Source organism: Emys orbicularis, chromosome 6 (genome assembly GCF_028017835.1).
Source record: "Emys orbicularis isolate rEmyOrb1 chromosome 6, rEmyOrb1.hap1, whole genome shotgun sequence".
Lineage (NCBI taxonomy): Eukaryota > Metazoa > Chordata > Testudines > Emydidae > Emys > Emys orbicularis.
Window position 1 is genome coordinate 25,173,699 of NC_088688.1, and position 20,838 is coordinate 25,194,536.

Genomic DNA, 20,838 nt, shown 5'->3' on the forward strand with positions numbered 1-20,838 from the left:
GCCCTTATATAAATCCATGGTACGCCCACATCTTGAATACTGCGTACAGATGTGGTCTCCTCATCTCAAAAAAGATATACTGGCATTAGAAAAGGTTCAGAGAAGGGCAACTAAACTGATTAGGGGTTTGGATCGGGTCCCATATGAGGAGAGATTGAAGAGGCTAGGACTTTTCAGCTTGGAAAAAGGGAGACTAAGGGGGGGATATGATAGAGGTATATAACATAATGAGTGGTGTGGAGAAAGTGAATAAGGAAAAGTTATTTACTTGTTCCCATAATATAAGAACTAGGGGCCACCAAATAAAATTAATAGGCAGCAGGTTTAAAACAAATAAAAGGAACGCACAGCGCACAGTCAACCTGTGGAACTCCTTGCCTGAGGAGGTTGTGAAAACTAGGACTATAAACAGGGTTTAAAAGGGAACTAGATCAATTCATGGCGGTTAAGTCAGTTAATGGCTATTAGCGAGGATGGGTAAGGAATGGTGTCCCTAACCTCTGTTTGTCAGAGGGTGGAGACAGATGGCAGGAGAGAGATCACTTGGATCATTACCTGTTAGGTTCACTCCCTCTGGGACACCTGGCATTGGCCACTGTCGGCAGACAGGATACTGGGCTGGATGGACCTTTGGTCTGACCCAGTATGGCCATTCTTATGTAACTTCAATGGAACCCCCTGCAAAGTCCCATTCCTCCTGCACCCGGAAACCCCCAATGAATCCCTGTGCATCCAGATTCCCCACGCACCAAGAACCCCCACCAAACTGCCCACACCCAGACTGCCCCACACAGAACCCTCTCACTCCACACCTGGATCCCCCCACCCTAAGCCCTTCCACACTTTGTTCCTGCTGGGCTGAGCCTGCCTGCCCCATACGAAAATCGGGGGCCAGGGCTGGGAGTGGAGGCAAGACTCTGTCCCTCTTGCTTGCTATCTTGGTGTGCGTGGCGCAGAGGGGCAGAGCCCCGGAGTGTTTCTGGGGAGGCCCAGCTCTTGCACTGTGTCAGGGTTGGGTGCAGCCTCACCACCAAATCCATGTTGGGAGGTGGGGGGGGGAGGGTAAGACTGCAGGGTGTCTCCATATTTATTGACAAATAAAATATGCAGAATTTTAAAATACTGTGCACAGAATTTTTATTTTTTTGGCACAGAATTCCCTCAGGAGTAATTAATTCTATCCTGCTTAATACTGAGTAAGCAACAAGATGAAGAAATATGTTTTTACAGTAAACATTTAATTTCATAATTAATGTTTCTGATTGTTAAGCCATATTGCATCAAGAGAAATGCTCTCTATACTTACTGATGTATATGCAGTTGCCTGAGTGTTTTTGTGAGAGATTGATGAATCCATGTGAGTCAAACCCAAGAAATTCAGACACAGTGGTGGAGTTAAACGGCAGAATAACCTGTATAAATTTAATAGTTAGCAGCTTTTAAGCAATTTCCCCCTTAATAAAATAAAATGTAAAGAATAATATCACAACTAGATATGAGGTGGCTTTTAAAAGATGAAATGCTGAATAAGTTGCACCTATCTGATCATCAAGGATTATATCTGAAACACTATTGATTTAAAATTCATTTATTATTTAAGAGGCAGTCCCAGAAACAACACATACACACACACACACACAAAATATATGGTGTACTTACATGCCACTGAAAAGGAGACTGTATGCATCAGTCTGATGGTGCGAAGCTAAATAATAATAATTAAATACACGAATCCTGAAGACAGTTGAGTAAACACAGATACTTAAGAAGAAGATGGTAAGGAAGCAAGCCATCTAGAAACAAAATATTTATTTTTTACTATTTCTTTCAAATTTACAATTATATCAAAATAATTGCTGCAATACTAGACTTTAGCAACAAAAGACTTCAGGGCAAAATTGTTTATTTCTATTGTGTCATGGAATTATAATATAACTAATGCATAAATTTAGCTTATACAGGGCTATATACAGTGCAGTCAATGTACTGCATACAAGATGTACTTAAATAAATACAGCAGTGAAATCATATTTTTGAAAAACAAAACATGTTAGCTCCTCTAAGTTGCAAAAGTATGAAGTGTATTTTTAAACAGCTAAGAAGGATTTAAAAGGGCTACCCTCCTTTCCTATTTACAGTGTTAAATAAAGCATGTTATAGGCTGATGTTGTTGCAGTTAAACTGGGTCTAACTACAATTAGACAATGGTGATGAGTTGAACAAACAAAGAAATGGATGAATAGTAAACTACCATAAGTAGCTTGGGAGCTCTTCCTTGACTTATACGGGACAGTCTAATAATAAAACAGGCGTTTTAAAGTTCCTGTAGTTTTGTCACCATACTTCAAATGTTGGGCTCAGTTCCTACAAGGTATGCGTCTCTTAAGCCATTCACAGCCCCTAAGACTACGGACTTGCCGTTTGGTGGCAGGTTGGTATATTCAGAGCAAATATCACAGGCGTGAGAACACTGAAAAAGAAACTAGCCCAGATGATAAGAGAATGAGGAGTTCCATATACCATGACAACAACCCGTCTACGTAACTAGACCAAGTTACTCCATTTTTATGTTCCCACAGATGACTGAATTGGGTCAGACTCCACCGTTTGTAATAGAGTGGTGCACAGAAGAGGAGACACTGCCACAAAATTAGTCTTAGTACTTGTGTAGGTTAGAAAGCTTGTGTGGTTCAGTAGTCAGAGGTTAATTTTTAATAGATAATAGATTACAAGGGCTAAGTTAAATAAACTTGGTCTTCCTCATTACTGTAGGAACTAAAATCTGTACAATAAGATTGTTAAATGAACATTCCAAACTGACCTCTATGTAAATATAGTTGTACGTTCTTTCTGCCAATTGTATGAAGACAGCAAACAAGGACAGAACAGGTTTAGTGCTGAAAAATGTGCACTCTGACCACACAACAATTACAGAGAATGTGGCCAAAACAATAGCAAGAATTCTGTAAAACCATGGCCGAAGGAGACATTCCCAGTACCATTCTGGAAAAAAAAAAACCCAATAAATAGCAGGATTAATACAATTTATATAAGACATAGGAAGAGATGGAAATTTTCAAAATAGCATTGTTGAGGCACGGTGCCAATTGACATGGCTAGCTGAAAAGAATCCTATCTCAAGCAAATTTGCACTAAGAATGGAATCTGTGGGGACAGTAATGCTAAGAACAACTCATTGATTTTGTGATGCCTGTAACTTTGTCTCAGGCCTGAATTATTATTTCTGAAACAATGCAACAAATATATAGAAAAAGCCAATTTCACATTTAAAAATAAAGTATGCATACATGTATAAACGTCTAATTGGGCTGGTAACAGGAAGAAATACCCCATCCAAAAAATAAACAAAAACAAAATTCTGTGGTTTATATTGCCTATAGGAATTGGAAAGCATATTTGGAGCAATGACTGATTCTCAGTGTTTCAATTAAGAGTGTTGAATATTAAATATTCAGCTGTGAAGATACTCTGTGCATAAGATGTATGCTTCAATATATGTTAGCATAATTACAACTAGTGTCTTTGCTAGGTTAGACAGTGTTTCCCACAATTCTCAGCCCCAGACTTGGGGAGCCTGTGTCTGGGCCAACAAAGAAAAGAAAACCCTGGGTTCCTTTAATGACTGCAGTGCACTTCACCTTTCTTCTCTTCTCCTCCTCATGGGCTTGGGGAGGTGAAATGAGAGGTGCTCCTTAGATGACTGGCTGATCAGAATGGTGCCAAATAAGACTATTGGCTCCTGCCACCCAAGGAGAGGGCTTATTAACCCTTCCCCTTGCTTGAGGAACTATTCTTCATCCAGGAGCAGAAGGTCCTCCTTTGGGATTAGAGTAAGACTGGGTTTTGCCCCTTGCTGTGGGCATCATGCTAGTCACCTTTTTGACAGTAGGAAGACATTTTTCCCAAATTGCCAGATTGGCCTGGTATGGGATTTTTGCCTCTCTTTCCACAGCTCAGGGACCTAGAGAATAGGTTAGGTTATTAAATTCATGTTGTTGGGATTTGGCAGGTTTACAGTGCATCATTCTATAGTGGGTTAGTTCCCTGATAAACTGGAAATGGAAGTTGGATTACAAGAAGGCATCTCATCTCCTAAAGAAGGAGCAGAATGGGGCTGGGGCTCCAAATGTCTGGTACAGCGAGAAAATAACATTTTCCCCATACCCTCAATTCTTCTAGGAGGGGATGGTGGAAGAGTCACAGCAATGGTACTGGGACAACTTAAAGGTATGGAGAGCTGAAGGCACCCCTCTCTAAGGTGTTACGGTTTATGGAAGGCAGGATGACCTGCACTGGATGAGCTATTGCTGGATACTTTTCCAGATGTATTGCTTGATACTGTTGCAACTTGTTTTTCTTTCTGTAATGTCCAGGAAAAAGCTTTAGGAATTTCTATGGAGGTGGCCATTATATAGTATATAAGTGCTCTTAATTTGCCTACAAATTAAGTTTATTATCAGAAATATAACTGCTTTTTGGCAACTGGGGGAGGCGGTGTGTCTATTCCATCATGTGAGCACAAGGGAATGTATATTTGCCTACTACTACTACTATACATGAATATCACTCACGTAGGAGAAAAGATGCCATGCTCTACAGGAAAGCATGAGTTATAGTCATTTAGATACTCAACATTTGTATGACAACACGTACCAACAGTTGGTGTGTAGAAATATCGGGTAATTCTGTTTTCAGGTTCTTGGAACTGAAAAGTATGAACAAACTGACGAGTTGCACTGGTTTCATTTTTCGCAACATCCTCCAAGTAGAATGCTTGTTCTAAAAGAATTCGCCACTGCACCTGCGTACGACGGTGTCTCTGAACTGAATAAATTACCTATAGTAAACAAACCCCAACGTTTCAGTTACAGAACGCTTGCTCCAAGAAATGGGAGAAAATTGTTACATTCCACACTGACGGCTCACAATGTCATATAGGTGTATTTTGAGCAGAGTTAAACTGTGTTAAGGATTGAGTTAAAACCAATTTGGAGCTGAATGGGTGTGAATGTAAGAGAGCTGTAAGAGACAGTTAAGAGGTCACACCTAAAACAAGGCCTAACAGAGTCTGCCCAGAAACTAGGACCATGTGGACAGAGGGTTCCAATGGATGTTGTTTTGACCAGGTCTGTCTGTGGGTGTGGAAAAGGCTAACTGGAGGGCAGATAAGAAACTGAGGTCTGATCTACACTAAAAAGTTAAGTTGACCTAAGTCAACTTGCATTGACCTAGTTGTGCACGTCTCTACTCTTATACAGGGAGTCCTCGGACTTACGACGCCTGACTTACGTTGGACACTACTTATGACGCTTTTCAACTGACTGCCCGTTTTGCCCTTATGATGCTCTATTTGCATAAATTTCGCTTGAAATCACTTCCTGGTTGTGTTATACTGGTATGGAGCTGGAAGGTCGTTTCTGATTAGCTTCGAGGCAGCAGGGTAGCTTGCTGGGTAGGGTTGCTGCTTGTTTTTGATTGGCTCAGCCAATCAGAAAGCTTGAACAGTGATTGGCTGAGGCTTAGCGTGTATGCTGTTCTCCCTGGCTTTCTAAGCCTGTGTTACCGGCATTCTGAGCAGCATATGTAAGTTTATATGTTTATTTGAATGCTGTTTACAAAATATAGTGTACAGTAAATACATTGATATTGCAACATTAGTCATCTATAATTCAAAACTGGGTTACTGTGGTGAAAATAGTGTATCAAGCCTTGGTTCAGGAACCAATCCCCTCTTCATACCATTGATTCCTATGGGAAAGCAGTTTCGACTTACAACGTTTTGACTTACAATGCAATTCTGAGGAACGAATTGTGTTGCAAGTCCAAGGACTCCCAAGGTCTCCTGCAACCATATGCACCCCATTACAGCAACATAACATCACCTCCCCGAGCAAAGCAGAGGCATGGCTGACCTATTTAGGTCAAGGCACTGTGAGTGTAGATATTGCATCAACTGTGTTGATCCTAATAATCCTCCAGCAGTTGTCCCACGATGCCCCTACCTCCGCAACAGTGGCCAATCCAGTCACAATTTTGAACTCTACTGCCCAAGGTCAGAGAGACCGGAAGCCACATCCACCCCTTTAAAGCCCCTAGTCTTTTTGAAATGCCTTTTCCTGATTGACTAACTTGATGAGCACACACACTAGCTCACCTTTGCAAGCATCTGACCATGCTGGCCCCAATGACACATATAAACTACCAGATGCACTCCTGCCTGAAGCAGGAAAGAAGTCATGGAGCATCTCAGCATGTGAGAAGAGACTGTGCAAGCACAGCTAAGGAAAAGCCGAAGAAATACATACATCTATGTGCAGATTGCACAGGGGATGCTGAAACGGGGGCAGAACACAGATGGAAGTGGTGTCATGGGAAAGTGAAGGAACTTCAGCAGGCATACCAGAAGGCAAGGTATGCAAACAACAAATCTGATACTGCCCCACAGACCTGTTTCTTCTATGATGAACATGCTATAGTTGGAGGGGAGTCCACTAGCCTCCTGCCTATGACTGGACACTTTGTGGGACCGAGGCAGAGCCCCCCGATGCACATGGCAAGATGGAGGGATGGTGGCATCGATGAGGAGGGGGGCTGAAACCATGCAGTGAGTCAGGAGCTATCGAACTCCACTGAACTCAAGCCAGTCCCACGTGGTAAGTGCAGGTGAGCCCTGGTAAGCATGAACATAAAAAATTCTTACAAGGAATAATGTACTTTTTTGTTTCCCAAAATCTCATCTCCCTTCCTCCCTTGGCTGCCCACCTGCCCTTCTTCCCCATTTAAAAATGGTGCCCATCCCATCTACAAGTATAAAGAACAAATGCATTGACTTTTGATTGCTTACTTGTAATATGTTAGAAAGTAAAATGTTAGAGAATAATTTTTTTTAAAAGTAGCATTATAGTCTAAATACACAATCCACATCCGATCATTGTTCCTTTACCTCTAGCTGAGCACAGGACAAGGCAGAGGTGGTGTCCGCACTTCCATTCTTTGGTTTGTTGGGCTAGACAGGGGACCACATGGAATACTTTGTTTATCTGAACAAGAATGTCCCTTTTATCCTCGAGCGATCTTGATGAAACTTTCATGGAAATACTCTAGAATATTCTCCCAAACATTTCAAGGCATTGTAGTTTCTTGTTTCTTCCCCCACAATAGGACACTTTCCCACACCATTCTGCAATGAGTTCCGCTGCCACCATTACAGTAAATAGGCTAGCAGCATATGGGCCTGGGCTGGCTTCAGAACACCAGTAGAAGCTAGTTTCTCTGTGTATTGGTCACCCCCAGGAGGGAGATATCAGCCAAAATCACCACTGCCTGTAAAGATATTGGCAATATTCACCACACTTTCCCTATAGGAATACCAGGGGCACCTAGCATCTAAACTTTCTATGCAACAGTACACCCTCCTCCTTTCATGGTAGGCCAGGGCCTGCTCACCATGGTTTGACCTGCAGAGCGGTGCTGTAATGAGGCACTCCAAAGCTACAGTGACAATTGGCATTTCTTTCTAAAGATATTTAGAGGAATAATATAAGGGAATTTTGAGACTTATCTTTCCCTTTCTGTTGTGACTAAATCTTAAAGGTACCTGTTTTAATCAGCAGCCTCTGGTGTGGTGGCTTGAGAGGTGCCCCCTCCACACCCGCTGAACATCTGACCTTATCAAGAGGAGAAAGAAGTGGACTAGGAGGATATGTTCTGTGAGATCCCCCAGTTCTCTACGACTACTGGCAATGAACAAAGGGGTTAGAAGGGGCCATATGGCCATGATCATGGAGAAGGACCAAGAATGAAGAGATCAGTTCCTTCAAGAGAGGCAAAGGGTCAGAAAGGTGCATTGAGAAGTGCACCAGGATATCAAGGGCTTGCTAAGGCAACTCAGATGTTGCAGAGCATTATCAACCTACATGTCCAAAGACCCCAGACTCAGCAGCCTTTCTAATCCATGGTCACTACTCCACACATACCCCTACCCCACCCTCCACACACATCATAACAGATTGCAGCATGGTATGAACACTTACCGCTACCATTCTATGCCAGAGGAAAAACAAGGAGAATCATAACTATACATACACCAACCTGTGAAAACCACAAGATCAGCCACAATGCACTACATATTTCATAACATGACAAACATAAATTTTAAATACGTAAATGTAAATGTTTGTTTATTTGGATTTTTACAGTACTGGTTACCCTGTTACAATGCTGCTAAAATGTCTTTACCTTGTGTTTTTGCACTTTAATTTTGTTTCCTGTTTCTTTGCAAATAAGGTTCTATTTTTGGAAACTTAATATATTTGTTAACTTCCACCAAGCATAATTGCTGCATTACAGAATTCATAGCGGGAGTCAGTAACTCACCATACACACAAAGGCACACTAGTTCATAAAAGCATCACATAACACTGCTGTGGCTGACTGCTAAAATAGTCTTTTAAAGCCTCCCTGAGCTGTATCACTCCATGGTTGGCCTTCCAATAGCTCTTGTGTCTGGCTGTTCAAATTCAGCAGACAACCAGCCCACCTCAACCCTCCACCCTTCCGGCAGACTTTTTTCCTTTGCCTCTCAAACATCATGCAGTACACAACAACATGCAGCTATAATGATGGGTATTTTTGCCTCACTGATAACCAAGCTAGTGAGTAAACAGCACCAGTGACACTTCAATCTACCAAAAGTCATCCTGCTGAGCTAGTAGTTGAATCTTTCTTTGGTGATGTCTAGGTAGCCAGTGTATGACTTCACGAGCCCCAGCGGGGCACAACAAGTAGGCTGGGTCCCACAAAATCACTACAGGCATTTCAGTATCGCCAACGGTAATGTGCTGGTCAAGAAAGAATGCCCCTTCTTATAGCTTTTGGAAAAGTCCTGTGTTCTTAAAGATGCGAGTTTCATGCACCTTCCCAGACCAGCTCATGGTGATATCAGTGAAGTGTTGGTAGTGATCCACTAGCACTTGCATAACAAACAGAAAGGGATGCTTTTCTACATATCCATTAGCAAGGTGAGGTGATGCCAGAACAGGGATACATGCCCTATTGCTGCAAATCCACTCTGATTTCCTGCATATTGCCAATAGTCATAGTCTTATGCAGCAGGAAATGCTTAGTGGCCTTGCACACTTGGATGACAACAGCCCCCACTGTGGATTTTCCAACTCCAAACTGATTGGTCACTGACTGACAGCAATCTGGCATTGCAAACCCACAGAGCTTGAGGCCACTTGCTACTCCACTGTCAATGCAGCTCTCATTCTGGTGTCCTGCACTTGAAGTCTGAAGCAAGATCAGCACACAGATCCAGGGACGTGGCCTTTCGCATCTGAAAGTTCTGCAGCCACTGCTCATCATCCCAAACCTGCATTACAATGCGATCCCATCAATCACTGCTCGTTTCTCAGGCCCAGAAGTGGCAAACCACTGTGTGGAACTAGTCCATGAATGCCAGCAGCAACCTGGCATTTTTATTCACTGTGCCCAGCACCCAATTATTGTGATGTTCCTCATCTCTTTTTCCTCATCACATCCCCACTTGTAGTAATACTCATTCAAGTTTCACAAAGGAGAATAATGCATCCTGTATTAGCAATGGTCATTAAAATTTTGATGAGCTCTACAGGGTCCATACTTCTGTCAAGCAGATGGCAGAGACTGAAAAGTAGCACGTAGGACTGTGGGAATTTTAAAAAACAATGCAAAAGTTATGAGATAGAACAAGCATTATGGGATGGGACCTTGACCTTTAGTTCCCAGAAATCCCTGGGGAAATTGCTGCTATCCCACAAAGCACTGCAAAAATGTTTAACAAAGCATTGAGCTGGATGGCAGTGCAGGGAATGCTGGGATATTACCCATGGCATATCACATTTTCCATTGATGCAACCATTTGGAGTGAGAAGGCACAGCAACGACAAACAGCCAAGCGTACCCGCACTCGAGTGATATACAAAAGCTGGCAGCAGTATGCCAACGTAGCTTGTGTCAAATGAACTCTGTAGTGTAGATTTGGCCTGAGAGGGACTTAGGGTATGTCTATACTGCAAATGGGAGGTGTGACTGTAGCAGATGTATACGTACCCAGGCTAGCTTTCATCTAGTTAAATCAAAGCTAGCTTGAGTAACAACAGCAGTGTAGTTGTGGCACCATGGGATAGCTACTCATATATGGTTCCCGGGTGGAGCTGTACTTGCGGTATACCTACACAAGTTACAATCACACCTCCTAGTTGCAATGTAGACGTAGCCTCAGAAGGAGAGCAAGAAAGTCAAGCACCAGTCTGTAAGCCCTGGGAAAAGGTTTGACCCTTGGAAAAGCCTAGAGAGAGGTTCTGAGTCAGGAGTGCTGACTGAAAGAGGTTTAGGCCTGTTAACTAAGAAACTACTACTTTTGCTTTTAGTTTCTCCTGCATTTGGAGAAGCAGGACTTTGTACGTTCCCTGTAAACAGACAAAACTGCACTGAATAAGATTCCATCATCAATTTCTACTCCCAAATGGAACAACTTACAAGGCCCTGAACAAACTAACTGCTAAAGTTGAAAAGGAGCAACAGGTACAAAGATGACTTCTGCCTATTTTTTATGGTGTGTATTTAATACTATTTATAAAAAGAGATGTGAAAGGAGTATTTCAAAACTGAGCATTTCTTTCCCCTACCATTTTCTTTCTCTATCTCCCCAATGTGTTTTGTGCGCTTTCACTATAATATCTGTTTGAGATTCTTCATTACAGCACACATAGTGCTATGCCTAATCACACCTATTTACAACATGCTACAACATATCACGGGATAAGCAATTTTTATTCCTTTAGATATTCCTTTTGAATTTCACACATTAATACATGTTTTGTTCCACTTTCAGAAATAGAACAGGTACAGTTTTACAAGCAGAATAAAAAAAAATATATATATCATGCAAATTAAAGATCTCAGTTTATTTTAAACGTCAACTAATTTAGAACAAACAATGGTCTTAAATGAATACATTAGCAGGAGAAGTGATGTTGCAATAGAAACTTATCGAGTTACCTGTTTGTGAAGTTTGACCAGACTTTTCTCACTTGGATAGTTGTTTTGCCTGTCATCAAAATCTTCATAGTCATCCATGTTCCTACCCATTCTTTCCTGGTATTCAGTAGGACACTGGTAGGAAAAGGAAAATAATTGAAATACTTCATTTATGGAAGCAGAGCATACATGACCAGTAGGATATGGTCTTTTATTGAAGTCTTAAAATATTTTTTGGACAGTGGATGCGACTGAAATGCATTTCACTTAAAATATTCAATTTCTTTCCCCTCCGACACTGCAAAGGATTTACTTGTAAAAGTGGAGTCTGCATTTCCCTGAATGTAAATGATCACATTCTAAGAATATGAAAAAAGACATCTTGTTAAAGAAAAATGTATTTTATTCAAGTTTGTATGAATAAATTCAGAATAGGATACAGCACATAGAAGTAGAAAGAATATTTATCTTTTTCAGTTATCCTTTACAACGTAATTTTAGTGCTTGATATGGAAACAAATATATATCAGCCACCAAAGAATAGCTCAAACTATATTTATAGAAGACAAGCAATTATATACACCAGGGGTCGGCACCCTTTCAGAAGTGGTGTGCTGAGTCTTCATTTATTCACTCTAATTTAAGGTTTCGCGTGCCAGTAATACATTTTAACTTTTTTAGAAAGTCTCTTTCTATAAGTCTATAATATATAACTAAACTATTGTTGTATGTAAAGTAAAATATTTAAGAAGCTTCATTTAAAATTAAATTAAAATGCAGAGCCCCCCGGACCAGTGGCCAGGATCCAGGCAGTGTGAGTGCCACTGAAAATCAGCTCACGTGCCGCCTTTGGCACACGTGCCATAGGTTTCCTACCCCTGATACACACCATACTACACAGATGTCATTGCATAGAGAGGTGGACTCTCATAAACAAGAAAATTATAAATTATAACTCAAGTGTTAGGTCAGCAGATCATCAAGATAAAAATCTTTTTTAAAAAGTTACATTATGTTAAAAAATGCAGTGTGCTTGCTTTCCATATTCTAGAAAAAGTCCTAATATTATAAACAGAATCCCAATTTAATAATTTCACCTTTCATAACAACATAATTAGGACTGCTGGTGTTCAACTGAGCTTTTAAGAATAACAGCTTTCAAAAGGTTTTCATTTATTGAAACAAAATAAACCACAAGAAGAGAAATTCTAACATTGGATGAAAATCTTAAAGGGGCTAAAAAGTCAGGTTTTGATATGTTCAGGAACTTACAAAAGAGCAAGAATCTCTAAAACGGTAGAATTCATTAATTACCTTTTTCAATATTGTATCAACACATTTTCTCAAAGGGTGATTATACTTGATACTCTCATTCACTTTACGGACTTCCTGTTTTAAAAAAAAACAAAAACAAAAACAAAACCAACAGAACCCACAAACATTACATGTCATTTCAGTGTATAAAGTGGCTAAAAGCTCTTAAGTGGAAATTTTATGTGACCCACTAGAGGTCCTTGCCAACCCAAATGATTCCTTGGTAAGAAGTTTCAAAATTTTTAAAGAATGTTGCTGACCTACAAACGCTACTGATGGTCTGTTTTGAAGCAGGCACATTGAGGGGAAACTGCATTTTGTTGAACTGTTGTGGTGACTCACGTGGGAAGTAAACTTGGAAGTGGCAGAAAGTGACTCATCAAAGGTTCCTTCAGAGAATCCCCTTGTTGCCATTAAGGATCGTTTGAATATCCTGTAATCCCTCTGCCTAGGTATTGCCCTCTCATCTCTGGTTGCCACATTTCAGAGAACGTTTGACAAGCATCAATAATAGCTGAGTATATGGAAGATGCTGCCTATCACACAGGCAAGTTTTGTCACAGCTGTTTCCAGCCAAGAACTCAGTGATGCACCAGTCTTGGACAGGTCAAAGAGATGGGGGAGAATCAGATATCTTCCTCCATCCTATTGGAAATGCAGGAGATAACTATTTTATGAGAGTTTACTCAAGGATCTGGGTGTTTTCTGTGCACCTACAGGAAGACTGAAATCTACAGTTCTTCTGGTGTATAAGTGACAAGTTTATCTGGAGATCTATAGTTGAATTCTTTGAGATGGTGTCAGCACTGTTTGAGGTCACAGTTATTACTGCCCTTGAGAATTTCACCAATGTCAAAGAACGTATATCATGTGAATCTCAAATTTCCAAGGCATAGTGCATTCACTTTCAGAATAAGTTCATAAAATTTCAAACCTTAAAATCACAACAAGCTTTCAGATACTAGACATTTTAGCACTGGTTTTACTTTCTAGAACTAATGATACCCTGAGTGTTGTAGTCCTTGTGGGTTGCAGATACTGGACCTCAAAATCTGTCAGCAATCCCTCCAGCCAGGAGTGCTTTTTAGGCCATAGACTATGATTGAATATAGGAAGTTCTAAAGGCTCAGAGAGAGTATAATTTTCAGTTCATAAATCTGCAAAATTTGTCAGTATCTCTGTCACCAAAACATCCCCAGAATAAGGAGATGAAGTTTCTGCTGCCATTTTATCATACCCCGTATATATGTAGGAAAAGTTACCATACCATACAAATCCCCACAAGTGTCGAATGGATAATTTTATGGTCATGGGCACTAGAACAGGACAGTAAATACTAGCTGAATTAGTTTGATTCACACTTTGATCTTACTAGAAGATTTGATTCTATTGCTCAGTGGCAAATCATAGGAATGAAGAATAATGGTAGTGCATTTCTCAGGAGAATCTCTTTGGAAAACAAATATACCTTCTGTTCACTCGTCAAAAAGAAGTATAAATAGAACCAAGAAACAGATCCTGAATCTCTTATTACAAGATAGATTTTTAAGAAGGAAAATTTTTAAATAGTGCACAGAAGTGTAAACAGTGTAAGCCGCATGAGCATTAATGAGGTCTGTGCACTAAATCTTCATGCATGCACCCCTTATTGATCAGCATTGTTCCAAGAGTCAACACTTGATGATTGCTGTTCTCATTGCTGACATACCATATCAAATTACCACCATGTAGCAGTTTGTAAGCTCTTCAGATCAGATACTGTTTTTACTTCTGATTTTATACAATACCTAGCACCCCGACTGGGGATCTCTGGGCACTTCCATAATTTCATGACAGTAGCTTTCTAAAGTAGGCTCATGTTACTTAAGATGTACCTCCTTTTGAGGAAGTGGAATTGAAGATGAATAATTAAACCTTCACTACTTTATACTTCTTAATTAAATTAGCTAGTTCACCTCCATAATATCCTCTAAGTTCTCCTCTGCATCTGCTTTTTCAGTCATCAGTTTGGCAACCTTGAAATAAGTCTTCATAAGAAGGTACCCCCTTTTTGCTCCATTCCAGTGAGAACGTGGAATTTCCACCAAACCATACCCCAACAACAACACAAGAAGGAAAAGACCCCAGGTGTTGGCAGCTGCTATCCCAATTGTCTGAAGCTGGTTCCTAAAACAGAAGAGTGACCACCAGTAAGTAATTACATTTTCACAGACACAGAAAAAGCCACCAAGAAACCTCTGCCTTTAAGGAGCAACCTGAGTGCTGTTCACCAGGTGCACCCATACAGAGTGCTGACAGGCAGACAATACTGGGAAAAACAACATACAAGAGCCACCTCTTTCCTGCCTCTGAAGCTTAGGGGGCGGGGACATGCAGGGGGCAAAGAATAAATCAGAAAACCCAGCAGCAAACCTGCTGGAGCAATAGACTACCATGCCAGAGACGATGGTAGAGGTTTATATTAATTTGTACTATTTTCCATATATTCAAGTGTCTTTTTTAATGCTAGCAAGTTTCTTTGTAAATACTACATTCCAGGATTTGAAAAGACATTTATTGATTGAAGTCTTCCATTTCAAAGTTAACTGCAGATAAAGTCCCAGATCAAAAATTTAAATGTGATCCCAGAAACGTTTAAACAGACAATACTACCACAAGCCTTTCTAATGACAGTCTTCCTAAAAATACCTGACCAATAAAAGTTTTTCCAGAAATGCCATCTGAAAAGCAAGTGCTAGAGAGAAAACATTGGAAATCAGACTAAACCATATACAAATTACACACACACACACACACACACACACTTTTCCTGAAAAATCAATAGAAATAGTAGTATATTCAGGGAAAATCTAGAGCAAATCAGAATTCTAGGTTAGATTAGTACTGCCCAACTTCTCCATTGCAGGGATATTGTGAGAAATACAAACACATTTTAAAGAACAAATACTTACAATAGTATTACTCTTACCATTGTAGATTGAAATTTGGATTTACAGCCACATATATTAAAAATGCTCCAAAAATCAGCAAGTATGTGCCATAATAGATTGCATTCTCAATCAATGCAGTTTTAATCTTTCCAGTAATGGAGAACCCTCCTGATCTAGCATACGACTGCATGAAAGGTAAGAGTATCCTAGAACCAAACAAAAATACATTAATGATGTAAGATTTTTCCATCTTACCTTATTTGCCAATTTTCACTTGCAGAGTTCTCCTAGCAAAACCTGTTACCTATTACATTTGTGTTCTCTTTAGATACATCTAGTTGACAGTAAACCTTGAAATAACTTGTGTTTAGATTAAGATTTATAGACAGCTTTAGTATGAAGAACGACCACTTATGAGAGCACGACAGGCTTTGCTCCTCTTGGTCATAGTTTCACATTAATACACTACCCAATGTATCTAAAACAAGGCATATGCATAATGTTTTCCCTTTAAACATATTTGTCGTGGCTACTGCAGGCATGTGCCTTCTCTTATGTAGCTTTCAAGTTCCCCAAGTCCTTTTTATAGCCTCTCATAATGATGAAATGTAGGATTTGTTCTTTACACACATTTCTTGGAAGAATTCACCCTAAAAAAAGAGAACACTGCTGAACAGAGAGACCTTGTAACATTTTGCTCCTGGGCAGTAATGGTTTTGTTTGTTTGCTTGTTTTGTTCTGTGCTAAGATTATCTCTCTGACTCAGAATATTAGATATAGATTGTGGAGCTTGCTCCCCCAAGAGTATACAGAAGCAATAACAGCAGAGAATGAAAGAACATTTTTATGAGCATCAGAATGTTCCTTACACTGGCCAATCTGTTTGCTAAACCAAAACTCTTTAATTTTGGACTTAATACAAGACAAATATACTTAACTAAAGTTTTACTATCAGTACTTTGGTTTTTAATTGGATATATTCCTCATTAAATCCCCATTAGTTAATGGGAGTTAAACATGTTTAAATGCTTTATGGAAACTATAATGTTGTAAGGTATTTGATTTCAAAACAATTTTCTTTTGCCAGACCATCAGTTGACAATGTAAAAATCTTTCAGAACGAAATCTTAAAAAGGTATTGTAAATACTAGTAACTTTTATTTTCACAATATATATTGAGGTCTTTGCCATCTATTTGCCTCACTTACCAGGTTAAGAACTGTGATGTCCAGTATACTACACGCCAGAAGATTGGCATAATTCCATCAGGGATATAACTCCATGGTATGAAACACTTATGTTTTCTGTAAAAAAGTCAGAGAGCCACATGTTAATTGTAAAATCTAAATATCATAATATTTATCACTTCTATCCAGAAACTATTTTCAGTCTTGCCACTGAAGAATAACTGTTTTAATTAAATGTTTTTGCATGACTAACATGTTTCGTAAGAGATTTAGTTTATAGCCCACTTTAAAATTATGCTGATAAAAATACTGGCACCACAAACAGCACATATCTGGACAGGACAATTTCTCTTAAGGGGAAAAAAAAAAAAAAAAAGGGGTAGTCCCGACTGGCATTCTATCAGAGACTCACCAGAAGTCAACTAGTAAGGCAATTTTTTTGGTTGTGTTCTGTAAAGCATGTTCATATTTTTCTTACATAGAATATTTCTTTTTCAGAGAACAAGATCTTAGAAAAGAAAGAGCCAAACAGAAAAAAAGTAAATGGTTGTTTTCCCTTCTATTTATTATATAGATATGTCGGGGGGGGGAGGGGATTTTCAACAACACCTGAAGGTGTAGGCGTCTAACTCCCATTAACTTTCAATGGAAGTTGGGTGCATAACTTCCTTAGAAGCTTTTGAAAATTCTACCCAGAGCAGTTAGTAGTAACAGAGCAGTTACCTAAGTATTTCCATTATAACTCAGTTTGAGAGTCACTCATCTTTACAAAAAAAAAAAAAAAAAAACTTTCACTCAATGGGCTGATACTTTCCAAATCTAGTCTTTGCCTGAAAAAGCTGGGAAGTTTGAGCAAAACCACCCAAGCTGCTGAGTACAAGGAGTGTGAAAAACAAATGCTTCTAATCACCAACACATTCCTCATTACAGAATAACTTTATCTGCTTGTGTATCAAAGCAGTAGGAACAGAAGGGATAAGAAAGTTACTGTTTGACAGACATAGCAGTTATTGAGAAGTGTTTTGGAGTGTTCCAGTGAAAAGTTTGTTTTGATTTGCCAGTTATGAGCAATTTGCACATGTAGAGTAGTTTAATCAGAGATATATTTAATGATCTGCCAATGTCTCAAACTAAGGTAGGCTGAATGATTAACATGATTGCAGACTAAAACAAGTTATATTTAGTTAATGTCTGTGTTTTGTGCAAAACGAATTTGAAGGAAAGCTAGCCAAAGACTCAAAAAGTAAACGCAATTTTTTTTTAAGTATATATCAGAAGCAGGAAGCCTGCTAAACAACCAGTGGGGCCACTGGACAATTGAGATGCTAAAGGAACACTCAACGAAGATAAGGCCATTGAGGAGAAACCAAATGAATTCTTTGCATTGGTCTTCATGGCTGAGAATAAGAGAGATTCCCAAACCTGAGCCATTCTTTTTAGGTGACAAATCTGAGGAGCTATCCAAGATTGAGGTATCATTAGAGGAGCTTTTGTAACAAATTGATAAATTAAACAGTAATAAGTCACCAAGACCAGATGGTATTCACCCAAGAGTTCTGAAGGAACTCAAATGTGAAATTGCAGAACTACTAACCATGGTATGCAACTTATTATTTAAATCAGCTTCTGTACCAAATGACTCGAGGATGCCAATTTTTAAAAAAGGTTCCATAGGTGATCCTGGCAATTACAGGCCAGTAAGCTTAACTTCAGTACCAGACAAATTGGTTGAAACTATAGTAAACAGAATTATCAGACATATAGATGAACATGATTTGTTGGGGGAAGAGTCAACAGGTTTTCTGTAAAGGGAAATCATGCCTCACCAATCTACTAGAATTTCTTGAGGGGGTCAACAAGCATGTGGAAGAGTGGATATAGTGTGCTTAGATTTTCAGAAAGCCTTTGACAAGATCCCTCACCAAAGGCTCTTAAGCAAAGTAAGCTGTCATGGGATAAGAGGGAAGGTCCTCTCAGGGATCGGTAACTGGTTAAAAGATAGTAAACGAAGAGTAGGAATAAATGGCCAGTTTTCAGAATGGAGAGAGGTAAATAGTGATGTCCCCCAGGGGACTATACTGGGACCAATACTATTCAATATATTCAGAAATTATCTGGAAAAAAGGGGTAAACAGTAGATGGAAAAATTCGCAGATGATACCAAACTACTCAAGAAAGTTAAGTCCAATGCTGACTGCAAACAGTTCCAAAGGGATCTCACAAAACTGGGTGATTGGGCAACAAAATGGCAGATGAAATTCAATGTTGATAAATGCAAAGTAATGCACACTGGAAAACATAATCCCAATTATACATGTAAAATGATCGGGTCTAAATTAGCTGTTACCACTCACGAAAGAGACCTTGGAGTCATTGTGGATAGTTCTCTGAAAAGATCCACTCAATGTGCAGTGGCAGTCAAAAATGCTAACAGAATGTTGGGAATCATTAGGAAAGGGAGAGATAAGACGACAGAAAATATCATATGGCCTCTATATAAATCCATAGTATGCCCACATATTGAATACTGCTTGCAGATCTGGTCGCCTCATCTCAAAAAAGATATATTGGAATTGGAAAAGGTACAGAAAAGGGCAACAAAAATGATTAGGGGTAGGGAACAGCTTCCATATGAGGAGAATTTAATAAGACTTGGACTTTTCAGCTTGGAAAAGACAACTAAGGGGGGATATGATTGAGGTCTATAAAATCATGACTGGTGTGGAGAAATAAAGAAGTGTTATTTATTCCTTCTCATAACACAAGAACTAGGGGCAACCAAATGAAATTAATAGGAAGCAGCAGGTTTAAAAAACAAAAACAGAAGTATTTCTCCACACAACGCACAGTCAACCTGTGGAACTCTTTGCCAGAAGATGTTGTGAGAGCAAAGACTATAACAGGGTTCAAAAAAGAACTAGATAAGTTCATGGAGGTTAGATCCATCAATGGCTTTTAGACAGGATAGGCAGGGATGCAAAACCATGCTCTAAAGTGTCCTTAGTCTCTGTTTGCCAGAAGCTGGGAATGGGTGACAGGGGATGGATCACTTGATGATTATGTATCCTGTTCATTCCCTCTGAAGCACCTGGCATTGGCCACTGTCGGAACACAGGATACTGGACTATATGGACCATTGGTCTGACCCAGTATGGCCGTTCTTATGTACAGTGTACTACAGTAAAAAGATATGATAGTGGTTTATTTAAAGTTGTAGAAGAGATTGTAGGATAATGCATTATTTGAGAAATAGAAAGTCTTATAATTTAAGACTGTTGAGCAATGCATACCCATCAAGGCGAAAAGAGTTGTGCATGCCACCTTAATGCTGGTATTTCCTGACTTTTCGGTGTTAAACAACCTTAATATTCTCCACTTTGGGGTGATGAAATAATAAAAATTTTGCACATACACATCAATTTGCATCCTAGAATCTCAAAACAGCTTACTGACAATTAACTAAGCCTCACGTCTCTGTGAGACAAGTAAGAGTATTACATTATTTTTTCAAACATGGATATAAAACACAACGGTTAAGAAATTTGTTTATGGTCAAATGGGGAAAAAGACAGAAAGAGATCCGGATTTTATGATTTCAGTGCTCCTATCATCATACTACAACTCAGACATCTCAGTGTGATTTCTTCTCTGCCAGCAGACAGATATAGAGCACCTGAGATAACTTTTGAGTTGTTTGAAATGTACAGAGGTTTACAGTCTTGGAGATAACTAATACATATACTAATGAAAGACTGTGTGTCTCTGAAGCACACTCTCATGGTCAAAAACTGTAATAAGCATTAGGTCTGTGGAATAAAGAAAGAAATTCACAAAAGCACCTCTCTTGGCATATTCAAATTCCTTCTAAAAACCTCAGTTCTCTTGTCTTGCCTATGACAAAGTAGAGGAGGAAAGATAACAAAATTAAAAACAATTAAAAATAAACAAAAATAGAAGCACTGAGAGCTGCAGATATCTTAATCACAAGATCTTATGGTCATGTTTGTCCTTCCTCACAACATTGCCTGTTAACAGCTTTCAATCACCATGTCATGTTCAATTTAGAGTGCACTCTCTCCAGCACAGGTACTAGTTCTTTATTTGCACATTTTTGCTTACTTAAAAAGTATGCTAATGCTTTTAATATTTTGATGCAGAAAAATAAGATTGTTCTTAGTACCTTGGAGCGGAAGTAGGGTAAGATCCATTGACGTTGTTGCTGCTGCTTTCTGGTGGGCTGGAGTTAACAGCAAGTTTGCATCGATTGTATATAGTCTAGAAGACAATGAAATAATCATGTAAAAAACTATTAGAACAAGGTGAAATAGTTATTGAAGAAAAACAAGAATAGGGATACAAATCAA

General features: G+C 39.3%; 1 protein-coding gene across 1 annotated transcript in view; it reads right to left on the reverse strand.

Annotated features, from left to right (window-relative positions):
• LMBRD2 (LMBR1 domain containing 2) overlaps positions 1–20,838 on the reverse strand; it is a 46,752-nt gene that overhangs the window by 14,877 nt on the left and 11,037 nt on the right. Inside the window, exons 3-12 of the mRNA XM_065406375.1 lie at positions 20,655–20,749; positions 16,496–16,591; positions 15,326–15,493; positions 14,313–14,523; positions 12,358–12,432; positions 11,065–11,178; positions 4,675–4,858; positions 2,822–3,003; positions 1,660–1,793; positions 1,307–1,412 (exon numbers count right to left, since the gene is read on the reverse strand). Coding sequence (XP_065262447.1) covers positions 1,307–1,412; positions 1,660–1,793; positions 2,822–3,003; positions 4,675–4,858; positions 11,065–11,178; positions 12,358–12,432; positions 14,313–14,523; positions 15,326–15,493; positions 16,496–16,591; positions 20,655–20,749 — 1,365 coding nt within the window. The remainder of the gene's footprint in view (positions 1–1,306; positions 1,413–1,659; positions 1,794–2,821; positions 3,004–4,674; positions 4,859–11,064; positions 11,179–12,357; positions 12,433–14,312; positions 14,524–15,325; positions 15,494–16,495; positions 16,592–20,654; positions 20,750–20,838) is intronic.